The sequence below is a fragment of the Poromitra crassiceps genome (genome assembly GCF_964638095.1).
Source record: "Poromitra crassiceps genome assembly, chromosome: 17".
Classification (NCBI taxonomy): Eukaryota; Metazoa; Chordata; class Actinopteri; order Beryciformes; family Melamphaidae; genus Poromitra; species Poromitra crassiceps.
Window position 1 is genome coordinate 6,771,560 of NC_139635.1, and position 20,614 is coordinate 6,792,173.

At 46.0% G+C, this 20,614-nt stretch overlaps 1 protein-coding gene across 1 annotated transcript; it reads right to left on the reverse strand.

The window, feature by feature from the left end:
* Positions 1 to 4,279: 4,279 nt before the first annotated feature.
* On the reverse strand, positions 4,280 to 5,662 carry LOC310792023 (uncharacterized protein; the record flags this gene model as incomplete). The annotated part of the gene is made up of 1 exon (XM_083653705.1): positions 4,280 to 5,662. One exon carries the CDS (start codon positions 5,660 to 5,662, stop codon positions 4,280 to 4,282), a length of 1,383 nt encoding a protein of 460 aa, XP_083509831.1.
* Between the last annotated feature and the right edge of the window lie 14,952 nt (positions 5,663 to 20,614).

Below are 20,614 nucleotides of genomic sequence, written 5' to 3' on the forward strand. Positions count from 1 at the left end.
CCTCGTTCCCATTGTGCCTCACTGGGGACCCGTTGAGCGGCTCCCTGCTACCGGTTGACTGCTACAGGTCAAAGGTCGCATCCTAACCAAACACCATTAAAGCAGCTTAAGCCAGGGGGTCCAGGAGAGTGCTGTGAAACCACGGAAAGATAAAAAAAAAATGGAGGAAGAAGAGGTGGAAGCAGACAAATCCCTCTCCATCTCATCCTGTGCCTTTATCTCTCACGGCAGTCTGTTTGTTTTATTGACTTGGTGGTTTGAGGCGGGTGGTGTTCCACTCTGAGGATCGTGTCACCGCGCCGTGGTGACATTCAGACCAGAGGTGCTTTTTGTTGTTTTTTATATACTTATTTGCTCTTTGATTTCTGAGTCACAGACGGTCGATAGCCTTCCCTTTCAGCTGCACTGAGGAAACGCATACACACACACACACACGCACACGCACGCACGCACACACACACACACGCACGCACATGCACACGCACACGCACACGCACACACACACACACACACACACACAGGTTTGCATTGACTTTCTATTGATTACTGTACATTCATTCCCTAAACCTAATCCTCTCGACTACATGCAACTTTTTTAGGGTCCTTCAAATGTAAACAAACTTCTTCTCTTCTTGTTGACATTTTAGAGTATCTTTTAGATCTCTTGATAGAAGGAAGTAAGAGCCACAAATGACTTTTAGATGTACTTGAAAGCCATAAACGGTTTGTTTACTGTACATTTGTATTGTTTGTAAACATTGGGGAAAACAGGCTTGTGTTTTTTGAGTTATGGTGCAATAATAACAATTAAAAGAGCACATTGTCCATCTACTCTTCCAAACTATGACTTTAATATGTAAAAAAGACAACGGTTTGTTTACATTTGAAGGGCCCTAAAATGTTGCTTAGTATACTTTACCCCAACCAACCTAATTTGAGCCTTAATCCTAACCCTAAATAAACCTCTTGAAAAGTGAGGACAGGCGAAATGTTAAATGATTATAAATCGGTGATTCTCAACCTTTTTCATATCAAGGTCCTCTAATTTAATCCGCATTGGAACCACAGACCCATTGGATGAGATTTTGTCTCTCAGACCCAAATCGGAGAATATTGTTATTGTTAGATGTGATTTTGTCCAGAACTCCATGCCTATCTGTAGAGGGGTACCACGTTGTTTCTGTCTATATTAATTTGGAGTACTGAGTACCATGTGAAAATCAATAAAAAATATTTGAATAAAACAGTCGTACTTCTATATTCTCTAATGGACCCTTTTCACAGTGGCCATTTTGTGTTGAAAAGGCAGGACAAACACAGGTGCAAGCAAAACACTAATGAGGGTTTCCAACTTCCAATCATGGAAGTTAGAAACCCTCGTTACTGTTTTGCTTGCACCTTTGTTTATCCTGCCTTTTTGACACAAAATGGCCACTGTGAAAATGGCCTATTGTCAATTAAATAATAACACTTCATCGATTTGTCGGGGACCGCCTTGAGCCCCCTCAAGGACCCCTGGTGTTCCCCAGACCGCACGTTGAGAACCACTGATTAAATTTTTTTCTTGTATTTATTGTGTCAGTATAGAAATACAAGAAACAGAATGCTATTTCAGCTGTTTCAATCATATCCATGTTGGAATTCTACACAGATGATGGAGTTATGGAATGCAGTCACAGCGTATGACTGCATGGGACAGACATGTGGATGTAGGCTTGATCTCCTGGGAGTCATATCTAATAGGGCATGATGTTGCGTCTGTCACGCTCGTTACTGCATCAGGAGACTTGCTCATATTGGGGACATGTTAGCTACAGCTGTCGCTGAAAAGCTGTGTGCTTTGAAGCGCTGGGGGCATTGATTGAAAGACATGTATTTGAGGGGGTTGGAATAAGGCAATGTGTTGACTAAGCATCAGCCATGTGGACAAGCAAACCTTCAATGAAAAAATATTGTATTTCTTATCACGTTTTGCATGAACAAAAAGCTGCTGGAGGAAATCCTTAACTTCATTAGTCATTATCTCTTAAATAATAACACTGATCCAATCTGTTACCAATAAAAGGCGTATTGCAGGTGTGCCTCCTCGAGGCTCTGCCAAAAACTACACACTGGCTTCCAAAAAGACCCATGAAAAACCATGGGAATGGCAGCATGCCAAAACGTTTTCTTTTTCTTCTTTTTTTAAAGGGGAGGGGGGGGGGGGACCTAATAACCCAGAGCTTTTCAAAGTGGGAAGTGGACTTCCCCAGGGCGCTCCAAGCAGTTTCAGGGGAGGCTCAGTGAATGTAAGTGAAGAAATATTACAGTAGTTATTGAAAGGATATCACATAGAATGTAAAGTGTGTGATTTGGTTAAAGAGATAGTTCAGAGATACAGTACAGTAGTTTTGGGGAATTCATCCGTTTTCCACACTTTCCCAGAGTCAGAAATACATGACTTGAGACAGACCTTTTGAAGTCAAACAGCAATATCAGGCTACTTGTTGAGTGTTTATGGGATCAAATAACATAATTATGATCCGATAGGCATCCAGGAATTGAGTGAGGGGGGTGCATTTTTCATCTTGTGACGATGTGGGTGATGCTGTGCAATTAAAAACAATAATGCATCCTGAACACAGCCAAATACCAGCAGTAATACCCGTAAAATGTTATAGTGACTTATTTTTGCATTGTATTAAGTTTTGCTTTTTATTATGTCAAAACAATCATTATCAAAACATTTACACAATTCATTGCCCCATACCTTCGCCACAACACCCGTATACAGCATCCACTCAAATGGTCATTGATACTAACATTCCATCATAGCATGAATTCCCTTAGAAAGATATATGACTCCAACCCCAACCTGTTGCCATCCTCCTTATATGTGTCCCTGGTACCACAAGTCAGCCGTGTCTGTTTTTCACTAAGCGAGATCAAAGTGTATTTTAGTACACAAAAGAGGATTCAAACTATCCATTCCACATAAAATAGACGTTTTAGGATAAGTAAATAAGTGTATCTTCTTAAATAAAAGTCCTTGTTTTGGCCGAACACAGGGGGAACACAGCGTCAGCCGCAGTGTTGTATTTGCATAACTAGTTTCGATTGGCTGTTGCTCGGCTTTTGTTTGAGTATCGGCCAATCACTCGCGCACAGCATCAGGATTTTTAAGCAGCCACGAGCTGCTTTGAATCAGCCCTTACTTCCATCCACTCCCTGAGGAACAGTGCGCTGCTATACATCTACAACACGCGGCTGGATTATGCTGGATTATGCGGGTATGTCGCCAGAGCGCAGAGACACTGCCGTTATTGGCGGTGCCCCGTCTATGTGCCGACAGCCCACAGTGCCGACAGCCCGCAAGCAGAACCAGCTGAGCGAGGCAGCGTGCAGCGTGTCGGTGGACCGGCTGGAGCTAACCTCTCCCACCGCCCACGCCTAACCTAACCTCTCACGCCTAAACCTAACCTCCCCCAGACCCTAACCCTAACCTCTCCCACCCCCCACGCCTAACCTAACCTCTCACGCCTAAACCTAACCTCCCCCAGACCCTAACCCTAACCTCTCCCACCCCTCACACCTAACTTAACCTCTCACGCCTAAACCTAACCTCCCCCAGACCCTAAACCTAACCTCTCCCACCCCCCACGCCTAACCTAACCTCTCACGCCTAAACCTAACCTCCCCCAGACCCAGACCCTAACCTCTCCCACCCCCCATGCCTAAACCTAACATCCGCATTTCAGGCTGTCGGCACTGCGGGTGGGCCCCGTTATGGCAGTCTATCACGCCGTGACGAATGAATCAGACATCACATCACTCAATCCACAAAGCAAATAAATAAGAAGCGAAAGTTTAACCGAACAACGTAGGCTACATGATGAAGGGAACTGTGTCTGCCGTGAGATGTTCTTCTTTGTGTTGGGGTGAGTTTCATACCTAACAACTTGTGTGTGCGTGCTGTGTCTGTCCATCCGTCTGTCTGTCTGTGTTGTGTGTTTTTCGTTAAAGTTTGTGGATGGCTCACGGCTAACGTTGGCAAAGGACTTAAAATAAAAAGTGGCAGTTAATGCATTGTTCTCATTGTAAGCGCACAGAGAATCTGCCATTTTGGCCCGTCTTTGTTGTCCCATTGGCCAAGGAGACGTTTTCTGGCCAAATTGGTGGTAGCCGTAGTGCTATTGTCTAAAAGCATTCAAATGTCGACTCTTGCCTTCAATACTCTTTGATAGCTAGCTTGATCAAGCTAGAAGGTTAGGATCTAACCTTCACCTGGTCTGGCTGCACGCTATGACAGCATTGGATTCACGTGCGTCTGTCCATCCGAAGCATCTGCCTCTGACTTCAACAGCCCCACTCTCCTCAGGACTGCGTCCACATTAGGGATGAGTTTTGCCTGGAAGCCCCACAGCCGTTTGTCCACATGGTGCTCCTCCAGCTTTAACCTGCGACCCGCAGAGGGGTGGTGGATGATCCGACACATGTCTGGAGGAACCCGGAACACTTCTCCAAAGCTCTCGAGCACAAAGTGCACCGAAGTCTGCTTCACCGACCTTGGCTGAACTATCATCTTGGAATTGTGGAATACCTTTCTGTCCGGCTCCAGCCTATAGATGTGCTCCAGAATATTAATGCCCGGCACACCCTCCCACTGCGGTAGGTGAAACTTTCCACTCGGCTCAAAGTGTATCTTGGGAAAGCTATGACTCTCAAGGAGGAACACTCCGGCCTTTGGGTGTTGCTGTTGGAGCGTGTCCATTAGAGGCTTTAGGCTGCCGTGTTGGTACGGCATTACAATCTCATCTATGTCATTGAGCAGGACGTAGCGGGAGCGGTCCATGTATCTGTAAATACAATCATTGAGCGTGGTCATCTGGCCAAAGTAGTGGACGTCCCCTCCGTGCTTTGAGAAGAGCCAGCCTCGAGATGAGTTGACGTAGCGGTCGATGGGCCAAGGAACCATCTCGACAAAGCCTTCCTCGCTGTAGCTGTGCAGCAGCCGGTTCAGTTCCGCACCGCAGCTGCTGTTGTAGATCACCACCCTGCCCACACCCAGCAGCCTGTACATCTCTAGGGTCTGTGTGAACTGAAGCACACTGTTGTAGTTTCCAAACAGGGTGGAGATGCAGACTGTGAAGTCAAACTGGAATGTTTTCACCTCCATCCCGCTGGTCTTCTTGTTCCTTATGGGGAGGAAAGTCTGGTAGGCTACCTTCATGCTGTCAGAGTCAGCAGGCAATAGAGTGACATAGGTGGCATTGCAGTCTTGGGGTATCCGACACAGGATATCTGTAGTCACATAAGGAAAACCAAACCCTTCTGCGTGGTTTAGAATGTCAGCCGGAGTGCTGTGACTGTAAAAACGGCCATCACAGCAGAAAACACAGTGAAGGGGTTGGATGGAGTCTTCCCTGAATATACCAATAATGCGTACATCCCAATTCTTCACCCTCTGGTCCATATAGGCTGACACCAGCAGGTGTGTGGTATTTTTGAGGGGGGTGATGGTCTGTGCAGCGGTCTGCAAGGGGCACACAGACTGATGATTATGTGAGACTTGGATGGACTCCTGAGGGCTGGACTTGGACCTCCAGCAGTTCACAGCAGCTATGATGATGATGGTGGTCAGGAGGAAGATCAACTTCCCCCTGAACTTTTTCCACCTTTTCATAGATGCAGACTGGATGGATTTTCAACCTGCTGCAGAGTCGTCTATGCCAAACCCCTGTTTGGGGTGTGTTGCTGTCTGTCTCTCCCTTTTGACTCTGGCGAATCTTATGACATGACTGATGATGCCATAGGCACTGATGATGTCATAGGCATTGTGACATCACTCGAGCAATTGTGGTTTTTTGTTACACCCTTGAGCAATTGTGACATCACTGATTATGTCATAGACATTGTGACATCATTGTGATGTCACCAGTGAGTGATATCATCATGATGCAAATTTGAGCAATTGTGTGCTGCGCATGCCAATAGAGCAGCCGAGCTGTGGGGCCAGCTCTTCAAGGTGCAGGGCGAGCGAGGCCACACAGCGGCCGAGCTAGCGACTAGGAATAGAGCGTGCATAGCGCACGAGATGCCTAGTCATGTAAAGTTGTATTAGAAAGGTCTTAACTCATTGAGTGCCAGCCACTTTTGGAGAACGGACGCTCCCAGTGCCAGAGTTTCAGAGCGTTTTCAGTGATTTCTCGAGGCCCACAGAATATTGTGTGATATTACTATGTAAACACCGAACACGCAAAAAGAACAAGGAGACTCTATTGTATCATCAGCAAAAAAAAGTTTATTGATACCATTTTCCGTTCTTTAGTTATGAGCCGGAGAAGATAGGTCAAAAACAGCAAAAATATGCATTTCTATCAGGAAGCTGAGATATTCACCCTTTTGTGAAATGCAGCATTTCAAGCACATTCACTGACTCTAGCTAATATTTTCTGATGATGTGACCTGGTTTAGTTCTGTGGTGCATGCGTGCCCCACCCCCCTCTCCCCCCCTCTCCCCGAGTCAGCTGCAAACTCCTCCCCACACGCACCCAGTCACGGTACGTGCACATCATGAAGCGCTCGGCGGCTTGCCTGCTGAAAAAGCCGCTTTGACGCTGCATCTTGATAGGCTGTCTTGCTCTATTTCCGTGTCTGATTGGTCCATTTACCTCGCGGCCCCTGCCGCTGGAACCGCCCACAGCGTTTCACGCTCTGCGACAGTGAAACGCTCCTGGGCAGCTCACAGCCGCAACAAGGAAATGCCAAGCGGGCCTGCCGCTAAAGGTTTGGCCCCCTCGGCGTCGGGTGCTGCCTTTCTGGTGGGTAATGTGTGGACAAACTGCAGACAGACAGACAGGCAGAGGAGCTCAGTTGTGTGCGCGGATTGATTGCTGTTGGCAAGCAGCCCAGAGCCATCTGGGCTGCAGCATGAGCGCGGTTTCTCTTTGATCACGGCTATTTCAGGCTGTATTCCTGACATTTCTGTCATCTGGAGAGCACTGTCGCCACCTAATGGCTCGGTAAAATAGGTTATAGACATTCAACATGTCCCAAAATGTTACAGGACATAGATCTGGCTTCGATGGACCCCCCCCCCCCCCCCCCCCCCCCCGTCAAAAAACGCAATTGACGACAATCGTCGTCTTTGGCACTCTACGTCAGTATTTGAATTGACGACAGCTGTCGTCATTGGCACTCAATGAGTTAAACACATTTGAGTTTCTGCTCTAAGCAGTCTAGTGTGCTGTACAATCTGTTTTACTCTACTCTACTCTGCTGGTATAATTGGTAAGTTTAGTTTGAGTTTTAGTAGCTTTACTGTAGTTTAAAAGAAAAGTGTCTTGGGGGCTCTGATAATCAGCTGACTGGTATCAGGTGACCTCTTTCAACGACCCTCTGATTGCTGTGAGGGGAGGAGTCACTCTAGTTTAAAAGTGCTCCACCTGGCTTGCTTATCAGAACACATTTTTTTAACGACCCTCTGATTGCTACACCTGGCGTGCTTTATCGATTGATTGTGTAGGCGGAGCTCTGGGCCCCTGCTGAACGAGTATTTCTTAGCATAGTCAGTCTAAAGCGGCAGCTGTAAAGCGGCACGAAGCCTCTGGGCACTAAGACTTGGCACAAAGACAAGGGAGTCCATCGAGGGGAGGCCAGAGAATAGGGTTTTTCCTACCTCTCTTATTCTAACTACTCATCTACCTAACTATGTGTTTTCTCCCCATCCCTGTTGTAACATCAGCCCACAGATGCTGTAGACACAGCAGCTTCAGGTGTAGTAACCCCGGTAATCTTTCCTACCCTAAGCGCACAAATAGTCCTTTTACTATTGCCGGAGGTCTCTGGAACTGTCAGTCGGCTGTTAAGAAAACTGAGACCATCTCGGCTCATGCTCTATCTCAAACCCTCCACTTCCTAGCTCTCACAGAGACCTGGATCATTCCTGAAAACACTGCAGCTCTCTCTGCTGCTTATTCCTTCTCGCACACCCCCAGAGCCTCTGGCCGTGGCGGAGGCACTGGTCTCCTCATCTCTCCCAAATGGACCAACACTGTCACCTCTCTCTCTCATCTGTCTATCTCATCTTTTGAGTCCCATGCAGTTGCCGTATCCCTACCCATCAAGCTCAACATTGTGGTAATCTACCGCCCGCCTGGTCTGCTTGGTGACTTTCTGGATGAGCTGGACACCCTTCTCTCCGTCTTTCCTGAGGATGGTACTCCACTCATCCTTCTGGGAGACTTCAACATCCAGCCAGTAACCTTACAATCTCTGCCTTTCCTTAACTTCTTCTCATCCTTTGACCTCTACCTCTCTCAATCTCCTCCTACTCACAAAGCAGGGAATGTGCTTGACCTGGTCTTCACCAGATCCTGCTCCACCTCTAACCTCACTGTGACTCCTCTTCCTGTATCCAACCACCACTTTATTACCTTCTCTCTTCCCATCCCCCTCCCCTCCTCCCACCCATCTCCCCCTCACTCTACCACCACCCGACGCAACCTTAAAACTCTCTCACCCAACTCCCTCTCTTCTACAGTCCTCTCCTTGCTTCCCCCAGCCGAGCAATTTGCTCTCCTGTCCACTGACGAGGCTTCCACCGCTCTTCTATCCTCTCTCTCCTCTGCTCTTGATTCTCTTTGCCCACTCACTACTAAGCCTGCCCGATCTTCTCCCCCTTCTCCTTGGCTGACTGAATCTCTGCAAACTTATCGAACTGAGCTTCGGGCAGCTAAGAGAAAATGGAGAAAATCACATCACCCTGAAGATCTCTCTTCCTACCACCTTATCCACTCCTCTGCTGTCTCCAAAGCAAAAACCTCCTTCTTCATCTCTGAAATCCAGTCCTCTGCATCCAACCCCAGTAAACTGTTCTCCACCTTCTCCATGCTCCTCAACCCTCCCTCCTCCCTCTCTGCTGATGATTTTGTAACCTTCTTTACTAAAAAGAAGGTTACAGTCAGTGCTGACTGACAGCTGGAGTGGATGGGGAGTGGTTAATGTAAATGAGCAGCTATTGTTCACTCCCCCAATATCTGGTGTGAAATGCCCAGGTGTGAAAAGTACCTTAAACTTTCAGGCTGATTTTCTCTGAAAGTTGAGTTTAGGTTCCCAACATTCAAATAATTATCAGCTTCAATTATTTTCAGATTTCAATGTGTGACACATGATTTGAAAGCTGCAGTTTCATAATATGTAAAAAACTGAAAAATGACCTCGGCCTATTTGTGGGCTGAAATACCAGCAGCCGTCACAAAAAAGGGAGCAAGTGGGCTTTGTTGGTCTATGACATCATCAGTGATGTCATCAGTGACATCATTATTGACCAAAATCATCTTATCTTATCATCTTATGACATCACTGATGATGTTGCGCATGCCAATAGAGCAGGCGGCCACACAGCAGCAGCCACCCATGTGGCGAGCCCACACAGTGGTCTACGGGACCGATACCCTAGTGCAGGGGTTCCCAAACTTTTCCGACCAACTACGTACCAAACCAGATTTCCAAGGGACCACTTCCACTGTGTATACCAACCCCCCCCCCCCCTAAAATAAAATGATTTAACAATAACAATATAAGGCTACTAGCTGGTTCAAAACACACACACACACACACACACACACACACACACACACACACACACACACACACCTGCCAACATTAGGCTGTGATAAAGAGGACCCCCTTTGAAAAGAATTTCCCCCCCTCGCCAAAATATTTTGGGCTGTTATTTAGCTACCTTCCTGACAGACTAGCATGACATGGTTGGTGCAAATCGATACCTCAGGTCTTCTAGTTTCATATGATACCAGAAACTTCACTCTGGCTTTAAAACTGAGCCTGCCGCAGCCTCTGAAAGTAAATGTTCAAAATTGTGATATTTCCCAAATATAATGATGTTTGCGAAAATCGGCCGAATCTGGCTACTCCTCAGGGTTAATGTGTATTATGTAAAAACGTGTCTGTAAAAAAAGAAAAGAGGCAATTCTCTGGCGGACCATCAGGCGGAGCCCCGCGGACCACAGTTTGGGAACCAATGCCCAGGCCTAGTGGACTTAAAAAGGAATGCTACACAAAAATTAATATGGTTCTTCCTGTGTCACATGACAGTTCAGTCAGTTTTTGTGAACAGGCACCAGCTACAAATTGGACAACTAACACTGGAATTTGTAAATTGATGTCAAATCTGTCTGTTCCACAGTGAATGGGGCACTGCTTTGTTGACCTCTGATGAGAGTTCTTTGTGAGTTCTTGCACCCAAATGTGGTTTCAATTCTGGATCATATCTGTTAGCAATGCTTATTAATCTTATGTTAGTGTGACTCCACAGACACTGCCCCATTCATTGTATATGGAGCAGCCTTTGTAACCTACTATCTTTGAAAATGACCATAATTTGGTTTAATATTGTGTGATCAATCATTTTTGTAAGAGTAGAGTAGTTGTCATTACTTAGGACTTGTAGGTCTATATATCTTTTTATAGCTTTTATGGTTTAGCCTCATGTAGACATCACTAAATCACAATTGCTTTATTTGTCCAGAACAATAAATGTACAGGACTTTGTCTTGGAGCCATAGGTACAGAGACATGATAACTTGCATAACGCAGCACATTGATACAGTGACAGTGCAGGGCCATCAGGACCGGTGACGGTCTACTCTGAGGACAGTATACCTCTCCATGCCCGTCTCTGTCATTACTCAGTCTCCGTTAACGTGCTGCAATGTTTTTTTAATGCGCTCCACATCGCCCCCGCAGGCCGCAGCAATGTCACGGATCATTTCAACCAGCGCCTTTTTGTCAACAGAGAGACACAACAAGAGGGTGCTAAACCACTTATTTTCACAGCCCCGCCGTGCGCGCACCGCAGCACCGCTAACCAAGCCTGTCATTTTGTTTAATGTCACAAACGCTGCCCTCGCTGCACAGGGGGGCGGGTTAGCCATCGTTGGGAGGTGGGATAAGGGTCTGTTCAGAGGCGACACCTGTTTCTGCTCACTTCATGTTTCATCCCTTCTCTATATGTTGGGATGGAGAGCTGACAGATGACGCTACCCCTCTGGAATTTGGGAGAGGAAGCCAGAGAAGTTGCAAAAGGAGGGAAGAGTCAGGCCGTAAATCAAGACGGGAGACAAATAACAGGAGAGACACTGAGGAAGTTCCCCACATCTGACCTGCTTTACCCTGCCGGACATCTAACCTGCTTTACCCTGAAGGACATCTAACCTGCTTTACCCTGTCGGACATCTAACCTGCTTTACCCTGACGGACATCTAACCTGCTTTACCCTGCCGGACATCTAACCTGCTTTACCCTGACGGACATCTAACCTGCTTTACCCTGCCGGACATCTAACCTGCTTTACCCTGACGGACATCTAACCTGCTTTTACCCTGCGAGCGAGAGCTGCTTTCTCTGACTATATTATCAGGATGTTGTTGCATCCTGACCAGCCACGACTATCAGCAATCGCTAGAATAGTTATTTATTTCTTTGTTTGTTTATTTGTTTATTTGAGAGGGACAGCATATGAACAAAGCATACAAAGACAGAACATACAGTAAAGTTTAGGATGCAGTGTAAATATATCAGAGTTAGCAAGAATGCAAATTCTCATCCGAAGTCCCCGGCATGCAACAATGAAACAAAATACCACAATAAGACCAATACGCTGACATGTACCAGTAAAATAAGAAACCACAGCAAATACAAAACAAATACAAAACAAAGTGCAAAAGTAGGATAAAATGTTGGCATTTTACGTTTCTGCAAACCTGCACGGACATATTCATTATGAACGTTTATTTGATATTTTTAAGTTTTTTCAGATTTTTCTCCCATTTCTTCTCCCCAATTGTACTTGGCCAAATCCTCCTGCTGTCCCGGTCGTTGCTCCAACCCCACTGCTGATCTGGGGGGAGTTGTAGACCAGCACATGCTTCCTCCGATACATGTGCAGTCACCAGACACCTGACAGTGAGGAGTTTCACAGACAGGAAGTAGCACGTGGGAGGATCACACTATTCCCCCCAGTTCCCCTCCCCCTCAAACAGGTGCCCTGACCAGAGGAGGCGCTAGGGCAGCAACCAGGACTCATACCCCACCAGCTTCCCACCCGCATACATGGCCAATTGTGTACGTAAGAATGTCTGACCAAGCCGGAAGTACTGCTGCTAGGAATTGATTCATTGCATTATCTTGGCTCTCCTTGCTGAGCAAGTGGACTTTTTTATTTCCCACTGAATTCTCAGACTGCACTTTCCCTTTTTTCAGAGTCCAAACACGGACTTGGGTCGAGAGCCCGGCCGGCATCACCGGCACAGAAGGGGGGGAGGGGGGAAGACTGCCAAGAGCCCCTAAATCCTCCATGCATTGACTCCGACAGGATTCTCTCCAACTTCCCTCTGTCAAATGCTCCATGAAATGGCTCTAACACGCCCTGCTCCCCTCTGCTTAGCCCCACTTAGCCATGAAACCCCCTTCCTGGATTCCATGCCTCTGTAGAGCCGGACACTGGAGCTCTCTGATGCAGCTGGCAGCTTCCCAGAGAGGCTGAGCAGCTTGTCTCCGCTGTGGATCGGACAGCAGCGGGCTGCGTGAGTCCAACAGATAAAGTTGTGCCTGAAGGCCACTGCCGTCAGCATGGCCGTAACTAGCTATGAGGACGGGGAGGTCCGGACCTCCCCTAATATTTCAGAGAAAAAAATAAAACAATCTGCATGGAAAAGCATGAAAAACACGGGATCGCTTTTATTTTGAAACGAAAGGCAGGTCAGGCAGGAAGTCATCTGACGCCGCGTCCGTTGTAACTTGATTCCGAGAGAGCAGCAGCATGGTGGTGAGTGATGACTGTCTGTTTGCCTGTCGAGATAATTGAAGGTGAGCGAGCTGCGAGACAGTGAGCGAGTGAACGACAGACAGTGAGTGACACTGACAGATTTTTTAGCAACAACCAAGAAAGTAAGTGTCTAGTCTGTCTCTTAAGTAATGTTACCTGTGTGACACGTTGGGATGCTACTGGCTAATCATGCATGATGCCAATTGCCAAGCTCCCGAAGTCAGGTATGCAGGTGGCTATATGCATGGTTTCAGTTTCATGACCCAATAAGTAACAAAAAGAGGTGGTGTAAAGTTAAAAACAACATAATATATTTTATTTTATTTTTCAATCGTTCCTATCAGGAATAAATAAATGTCCCTCTGTATGTTTTTTTTATTATCGATGATGACTTTGTGTGTTGTGTACGGCTTGGGTTGTGTACCTGTGTTTGTAGGTGTCATTTTGATATGAATTTGGCTAAAACAGTTTGTGTTTGTTAGTTACAATTATGTTGACAGGAGAGCTGAGCAGGTGGTGACATGAAAGAGAATATACTGAATAATGACATCACAACAGTATAATCCTAATGTTGATTTAAAATGATATATTACTCTAAATATGGCAAAAAAAAGGGGGGGGGGGGGACTCAAAAAAATTCGGCGGCGCCCGAATCCGCCTCCCCTTGCCGGACCTCCCCTATTTCGGAACGCTGGTTACGGCCCTGGCCGTCAGACTCATTATTCAAAGGAGTGGGATCACATTGATTCAGAGTCACAATACAAACTGTCTGTCTGTCTACCTGGCAGAGAGAGAGGGCTTTTCTTTTTCTTTGTTTCCCAATTTTGATCATGTGGCCTTTAGTCTCACAGTAGCCAGCCGTAGATAGATATCTACTTCGGGTGCAGAACTCTTGAAAAGTGGTTAAGGAAGACCAAAACAAAATGAGTGACATACATATGAATTGACCAACCAGGGACCTCCTTATTTGCGTGACACAACTCATGGGCGGTACGTTTTGAATGATGCACCAATGCACACAGAGAGATGGACTTCTGCCATGATACTATTGGAGCCAGGGGATTTCCTCTGGCAAAACCGGGAAATGCTGACTTGTGACTCAGACCCTCTGTCGCTGGAAGCGTGCTGATGTAAGACGTTGGGTTGGACCACGTGATACTAGTGTGGCCTGTACTGATGTACTGATGTACTGATGTACTGATGCATTTTTCCTCTAGTGTGGCCTGTACTGATGTACTGATGTACTGATGCATTTTTCCTCTAGTGTGGCCTGTACTGATGTACTGATGTACTGAGGTATTTTTCCTCTAGTGTGGCATGTACTGATGTACTGATGTACTGAAATACTGATGCATTTTTCCTCTAGTGTGGCATGTACTCATGTACTGATGTACTGAAATACTGATGCATTTTTCCTCTAGTGTGGCCTGTACTGATGTACTGATGTACTGATGTACTGAGGTACTGATGTACTGAAGTACTGAAGTACTGATGTACTGATGTACTGATGTACTGATGTACTAATGTACTGAAGTACATCAGTACTGAAGTACTGATGTACTGATGTACTGAAGTACTGAAGTACTGAAGTACTGATGTACTGATGTACTGAAGTACTGAAGTACTGATGTACTGATGTACTGATGTACTGAAGTACTGATGTACTGATGTACTAATGTACTGAAGTACTGAAGTACTGATGTACTGATGTACTGAAGTACTGAAGTACTGATGTACTGATGTACTGATGTACTGATGTACTGAAGTACTGATGTACTGATGTACTGATGTACTGAAGTACTGATGTACTGATGTACTGAAGTACTGAAGTACTGAAGTACTGATGGACTGAAGTACTGATGTACTGATGTACTGATGTACTGATGTACTGAAGTACTGAAGTACTGATGTACTGAAGTACTGAAGTACTGAAGTACTGATGTACTGATGTACTGAAGTACTGATGTACTGAAGTACTGATGTACTGATGTACTGATGTACTGAAGTACTGAAGTACTGAAGTACTGATGTACTGATGTACTGAAGTACTGATGTACTGAAGTACTGATGTACTGATGTACTGATGTACTGAAGTACTAAAGTACTGATGTACTGATGTACTGATGTACTGAAGTACTGATGTACTGATGTACTGATGTACTGATGTACTGATGTACTGAAGTACTGATGTACTGATGTACTGATGTACTGAAGTACTGAAGTACTGATGTACTGAAGTACTGATGTACTGATGTACTGAAGTACTGATGTACTGAAGTACTGAAGTACTGATGTACTGAAGTACTGATGTACTGAAGTACTGATGTACTGATGTACTGAAGTACTGATGTACTGATGTACTGAAGTACTGATGTACTGATGTACTGATGTACTGATGTACTGAAGTACTGATGCACTGATGTACTAATGTACTGAAGTACTGATGTACTGAAGTACTGATGCACTAATGTACTGAAGTACTGAAGTACTGAAGTACTGAAGTACTGATGTAGTGATGTACTGAACGCATCACGCTCTATGCACAGGAGGATAAACATGAAACGCATCACGCCCTGTGCACCAGAGGATTTTTCCCAGGAAAGACCTACCAGACACCGGCTGTTTAGAAGAGCAACTGTAGAAGCCTTCTGGCTATACTATTGCACTTTAATTCATGTTTCACATTATAACTCAATTTCATGTTGGGCAATTGAACTTAACATTTAGGTATGTTATCTAAGGGCCTGTGTCCACCTAGCGTCTTTTCCTCAGGTCCAGCGTCTTTTTTCAGTTGTTTCCAATGGGGGGAGAGCGTATGCCGGCGCACACGGACGTCTAGAGAAAGTGCGCTGCACCCAGCATCTATTTTCAGAGCGCTCCGCCGTTTTTATGCGCCGGCTCCCAGCGCTTCCAGCTGAGAATAATTAAACTTTTCAGAAAGACGCTGGTGTCGGGTGCTCCTTTTCTGGCAACTAATCATATGGAGAAACTATCGCAACAGAGACAGAAAGGCTCAATTGTGGGAGCAGATTGGCTAAACACTTAATATTTCTGGTGAGTGTTGTGCTTACTGCTTTTAATAACGTAGCCTACCTGTGTTGTTAGCTTGCTAGTTGTCAGCTATCAAGCTACTACCGCACTGAACTAACGTTAGTTTGAGACTACTTCCTTGTATATTGTGCGCTGGGATCAGCGCTCCCCACCGCACTCCCAGCGTTTTACGTTGGTAAAAGACGCTAGGTGGACACAGGCCCTAAAGCTGTAGCTTCCCAGTGTGACATCAATACCTCAGTGATGCTTAAACCGCGAGCAAGCAAGCTCAGGCAGATGGAGCACAATTTTTTCGCCAGATATCCTATGAGCGATGTCCAATACTGGGAAGCAGCGTGACCCGCCGCGTCCAAAAACAGCTTGGAGGTGGAGTTGTGTGCGAACCTTCGCAAAAATAGAGCCAGGGGGGCAATTTTTCAAAGAAGCCACACGTGGCTCACCCTGTTCGCTGATGGCATCTTCATTTGGAAAAACTGAAACAATCTGAGTTGGCATCGCTTTCAGTTGGAATCGGTGTCACCGTTTTAGATCTTGTTGGCTTCAGCATGTCGAATCGATTGACAACTGCATCTATCACAACGGCTATTACAACTTTGTAATTACAGCACATAAATGATGATTGCATGGATGGAACTCAATCACTAAGTACAATTTTAGCTGCTGCGCAGCAATGGGTCGTGGCCGGGCAAGTCTCAAGTCTTTTAGCTATTCCGTTTTTGAGATACAATTCTGAGATTTTGCACAACGAATTCACGTCAACGAAGTTTGGCATGGGCTTTGTGCAAAGTTTGGTTTATTTTCATCCATGGGAAGTCCAACTTCCCGGGAGAATAATAATAATAATAATTCGCTGGCCCGGCCACTAATTACATGTACAGTAATGTGTCTTGGTGGCATTGGAGAAAAATGGACACCTTAAAGTTTCACAGTACCTGCATACATACAGTAGGCTACATACATACATACATACCGGTACATACATACCAGTGTTTTCCACAGGATTTTGGGTATTTGTGGTGGGGGACCGCAGACCCCCCAGGGGGGTACGGGGGCATGCCCCCCGCGAGATTTTTTTTAAACATTTTAAAGTAAAATGCATGAATTTGGTGTACTTTGAGAAAGGGTTCGAAAATTAAAAGGCTAGATCTATGAAGAACATGTCATCATTACTGTGCTGTGGGTTTACAATGACAAACTAAATTTCTCCCTATAGGTCAGGGATACTCAACTTGCTTTGCCACTTTCGTGAAATGATAGAAGGCGAGGGGCCAGTTAATAAACAAACAATATACGTTTTTCTGTAGCGGATTGTAGGTTTTTGGGGTGTCAGCCGGAGTTTAGGCTGACAATGTTGTGCACACCGGATAGTTAGTTAGGTTAAGTTAGTTAGGTTAAGTACATACATAACTGCCTGGGTAGCGAGCAGATGGCGGTATTTGACAATTTAGCAGCTAAATCATAGATTATGGAAAGATATTCCATATTCCATACTGAAATGCTATAACAGAAGTATTGGCCAGAATGACATGAGCATTTATTGGACACGTATTCAGCGGGTATCTTGCATGTTGCGTTCAGGTGCACTGTAAAAAACAAAAAAAAAAAAAAAACTTTTTTTTGGGTCAACATCTTTTTGTGGCGGTCAAAATCCTTTATGTATGGGAAACACTGCATACATACATACCTACATACATACATACATACATATTGCTCTGTATATTCAACATTAAGCTACTAATAATGCAACACTGTGACAGTTCAGTCACTTGCTCAAGGACACTTCAGCAGGGCGGCTGGACGTTTGCCGAGACGGGGGCATGAACTCTGCTCTGCTGCCTCCACTCCCTGCTGCTCCCTGTCCTCATTTCCACTGTCCAGTAAAGAGGCAGAGAGAGATGCTGCACTTTCTCTACAAAGGGAAAGCAGACTCTGGGGCTTTACTAGGCAGAGACAAGTATAGGGTGTTTGGTGGAAGCAGATGTTGTGTGATCATTGGGGAGAGAGGTCAGGTGAACGAGGAGGAAGCACCACCACCTGTGGAGGGAGGCGCCACTATGGACCATCTGGTTGAGGTGCTGAAGCTAATGATCATATGGCTATAAGCTGTGTGTGTGTGCGTTTGAGAGAGTGTGTGTGTGCGTTTGAGAGTGTGTGTGTGTCTCAGTGAGTATGCGTTAAGGATGTTGTGCATGCATAGTTGCACACATGTCTGAGTGCTTCTCTCTCCTCCTCAGTTGCATGGATACTTTCCCATTATCTTCTGTCTTCCAGCCACCCTGTGATGAGGTGCTGATAAAAGCGCTTGATGAGTCAGGGCTTTGTCTCCACCCCCGGCTTCTGTTCTTTATCTCCAGGTGAGGAGCGGCAAGACGGAGAACATCTTCATCCCGTTAGAAGCTGCAGTGCAACACTCACTGTCGTCTTAGCCCTCGTTCACACAGGACGCCGAACGTAAGCAGAAGTGAAGCTTGAAGCAGCACAAGCTGAACGTGTACGCCTAACCATTCACACAAGACGCCTTCTCTTTTCCTCTCAGCGCCTACTCTCGCGCCTTGAACCCGCCCACAACTCCCATTGACTTCATGCCTGGCTTCAACGTCACGCTTGAAAAATCGGCATGAATCCTGAGTGATCGCTTCAGCGTGGCGTGAGTGTGGCTTCGGCACGGCGTCAGCGTGACACGCACACGGGCGGTGTGAACGGCCTCGCCTGTTAAGTTAACAAGGACCCCTAAATTAAACTTGTGGGCTCAGCGTAGATAGAGCTTAGGTTGATCGTTGCTTCGGCGTCCTGTGTGAACGGGGGCTTACAGCAGGGTTCCCACACCTTCTTTAACATCAAATTCAAGGGCTTTTCAAGGACTTTCCAGGCCCAATTCCTTCAAATTCAAGGACCCAACACGGCACAGTTTGAAACATGGATCAAGGTTCATTACTGTTACAACACTCTTTCTAATGAGAACTATAGCAGCTTTACAGCAGCTCACAGACAAACGATTAAAAAGAGAGAAGCTTGAGCGTTGCACTTCCTGGGGGAGCAGGTGCCGGTGACGTACAGTGGGAGACACATGCAAACAGCAGAACGTAGCCTACTGTATTCAATGTTAAGTGTCATCAGGCTGAGCATACTCAGTTGACATCATCAGTTGTCTATGACATCATCAGTGATGTCAGCAATGCGAGCAACATTCGGGCTGAGCATGCTCAGGTCAGCAATTGTGTTCCGATGGTGTCACAATGTCAAGAGCCACTCGGACAACTCGAGCGGCAACTCTGTGTGACATTATCACTGATGACATCACTCAATGAGGATATCACTCACGTACAGTATAGAAATGATGTCAAGATCTCGAGTTGCATCGGTCCTCTGCAGGGAAGGATTAATGATGTCATCAGTGATGTCAGTCGAGCAATTGTGATGTCAAAAGTGAGTGATTTCTTTTGTGGGGACAGACAGACATAAACATACGGGACCCCTTTTATAGACTCCTCGGGCCCTAGTGGCCATGCTGTAAAAAGTATTTCAGCTCAGCACCAGTGCTTCAAATGCTCAAACGTTGGTCGATGGACACGCCCCCTAACTTTGCTGTTCTACCGTTACAGAGACATTCTCTGGTAAAATCTTCAGAGTACCCATAGTGTTGAAGTAGGGGAACATCCTTTCAGTGAAGGTGTGTGTGAAGGTGTGTATGTGTGTGTTAGTATCAGGATCAGAGAATGACAGCTTTCCTCTGTTCCAGTCCAGATGAAGTCTGATCCTCTGGAGCTGCTTCTTCACGGGAACAGTGACTGGATCTGATGGGGAGACTGTTCTGTATTTACCGTCATAGAACCATATTACCCAGAATTCAGACCATATGCCTCCCTTCCTCTCGACAGACTCTGCTGCCACACCTAGTAGCCAGACTGTACTGTCTCCAACCTCCACATCCCAGCTGTGAGTTCCTGAGTTAAAGCCCTCAGAGCCCAGGACAGACCAGCAGCAGTCAAACCTCTCAGGATTGTCAGGAAGCTGCTGCCACTCTCCACATCTCACACCGGTCAGATCTTCAGACAGGATGAGTCTTGGATGGGCAGTGTTTGGGTCTAGAACCACAGGAGTATAGGAGACCATCTCCCTCATCTTGTCCCAGACTGTGAAGCTCAGGTTGTCCAGGTGTTTGACCTCATCTCTCCGAGCTCCTGAGACCAGCTGTGGATCCTCCAGCAGGGGGCACTGGACTTTTTCCACTGTAGCCTTGTAGTTCTGGAGGATTGAGACGTCTTCAGCTCTCAGCTCCTTCTCTATGCATTTGACTGTGTCTGAAAGAGCTGCTATCTGTCTGCTCACACCCTCAATCTTCTCCTTCATCTGGAAGTTGGCTCTTATGTCGAGGCGAGATACTTGAGGGTTGGCTCTTAGGTTGTGCGACGACTTAGCTAAGAGTAGAGTTAAGATACAGTATATGTAAGGAAACCCGTCTTAACAGTGCTTCTGGTTCTCGTTCTTCTGGTCCATATGAGGAAAGAGCAGCGGAGGGATTTATTACATCACTGATGATGTCACAATGGGTAAGTAGAGAAAGAGTTATGGCATCACCTATGATGTCACTGATGTTGATTTATGACATCACTGATGTCCCAATGCATGAGTAGAGAGGGATTTCATTCTTGCACCAAGTATGAAGTCAAACACTTTCAATGTCTATATTTTGAAAAGCTTTGAAGGCCTTTTTTTAGGCCTGATTTTTTAGCTGTG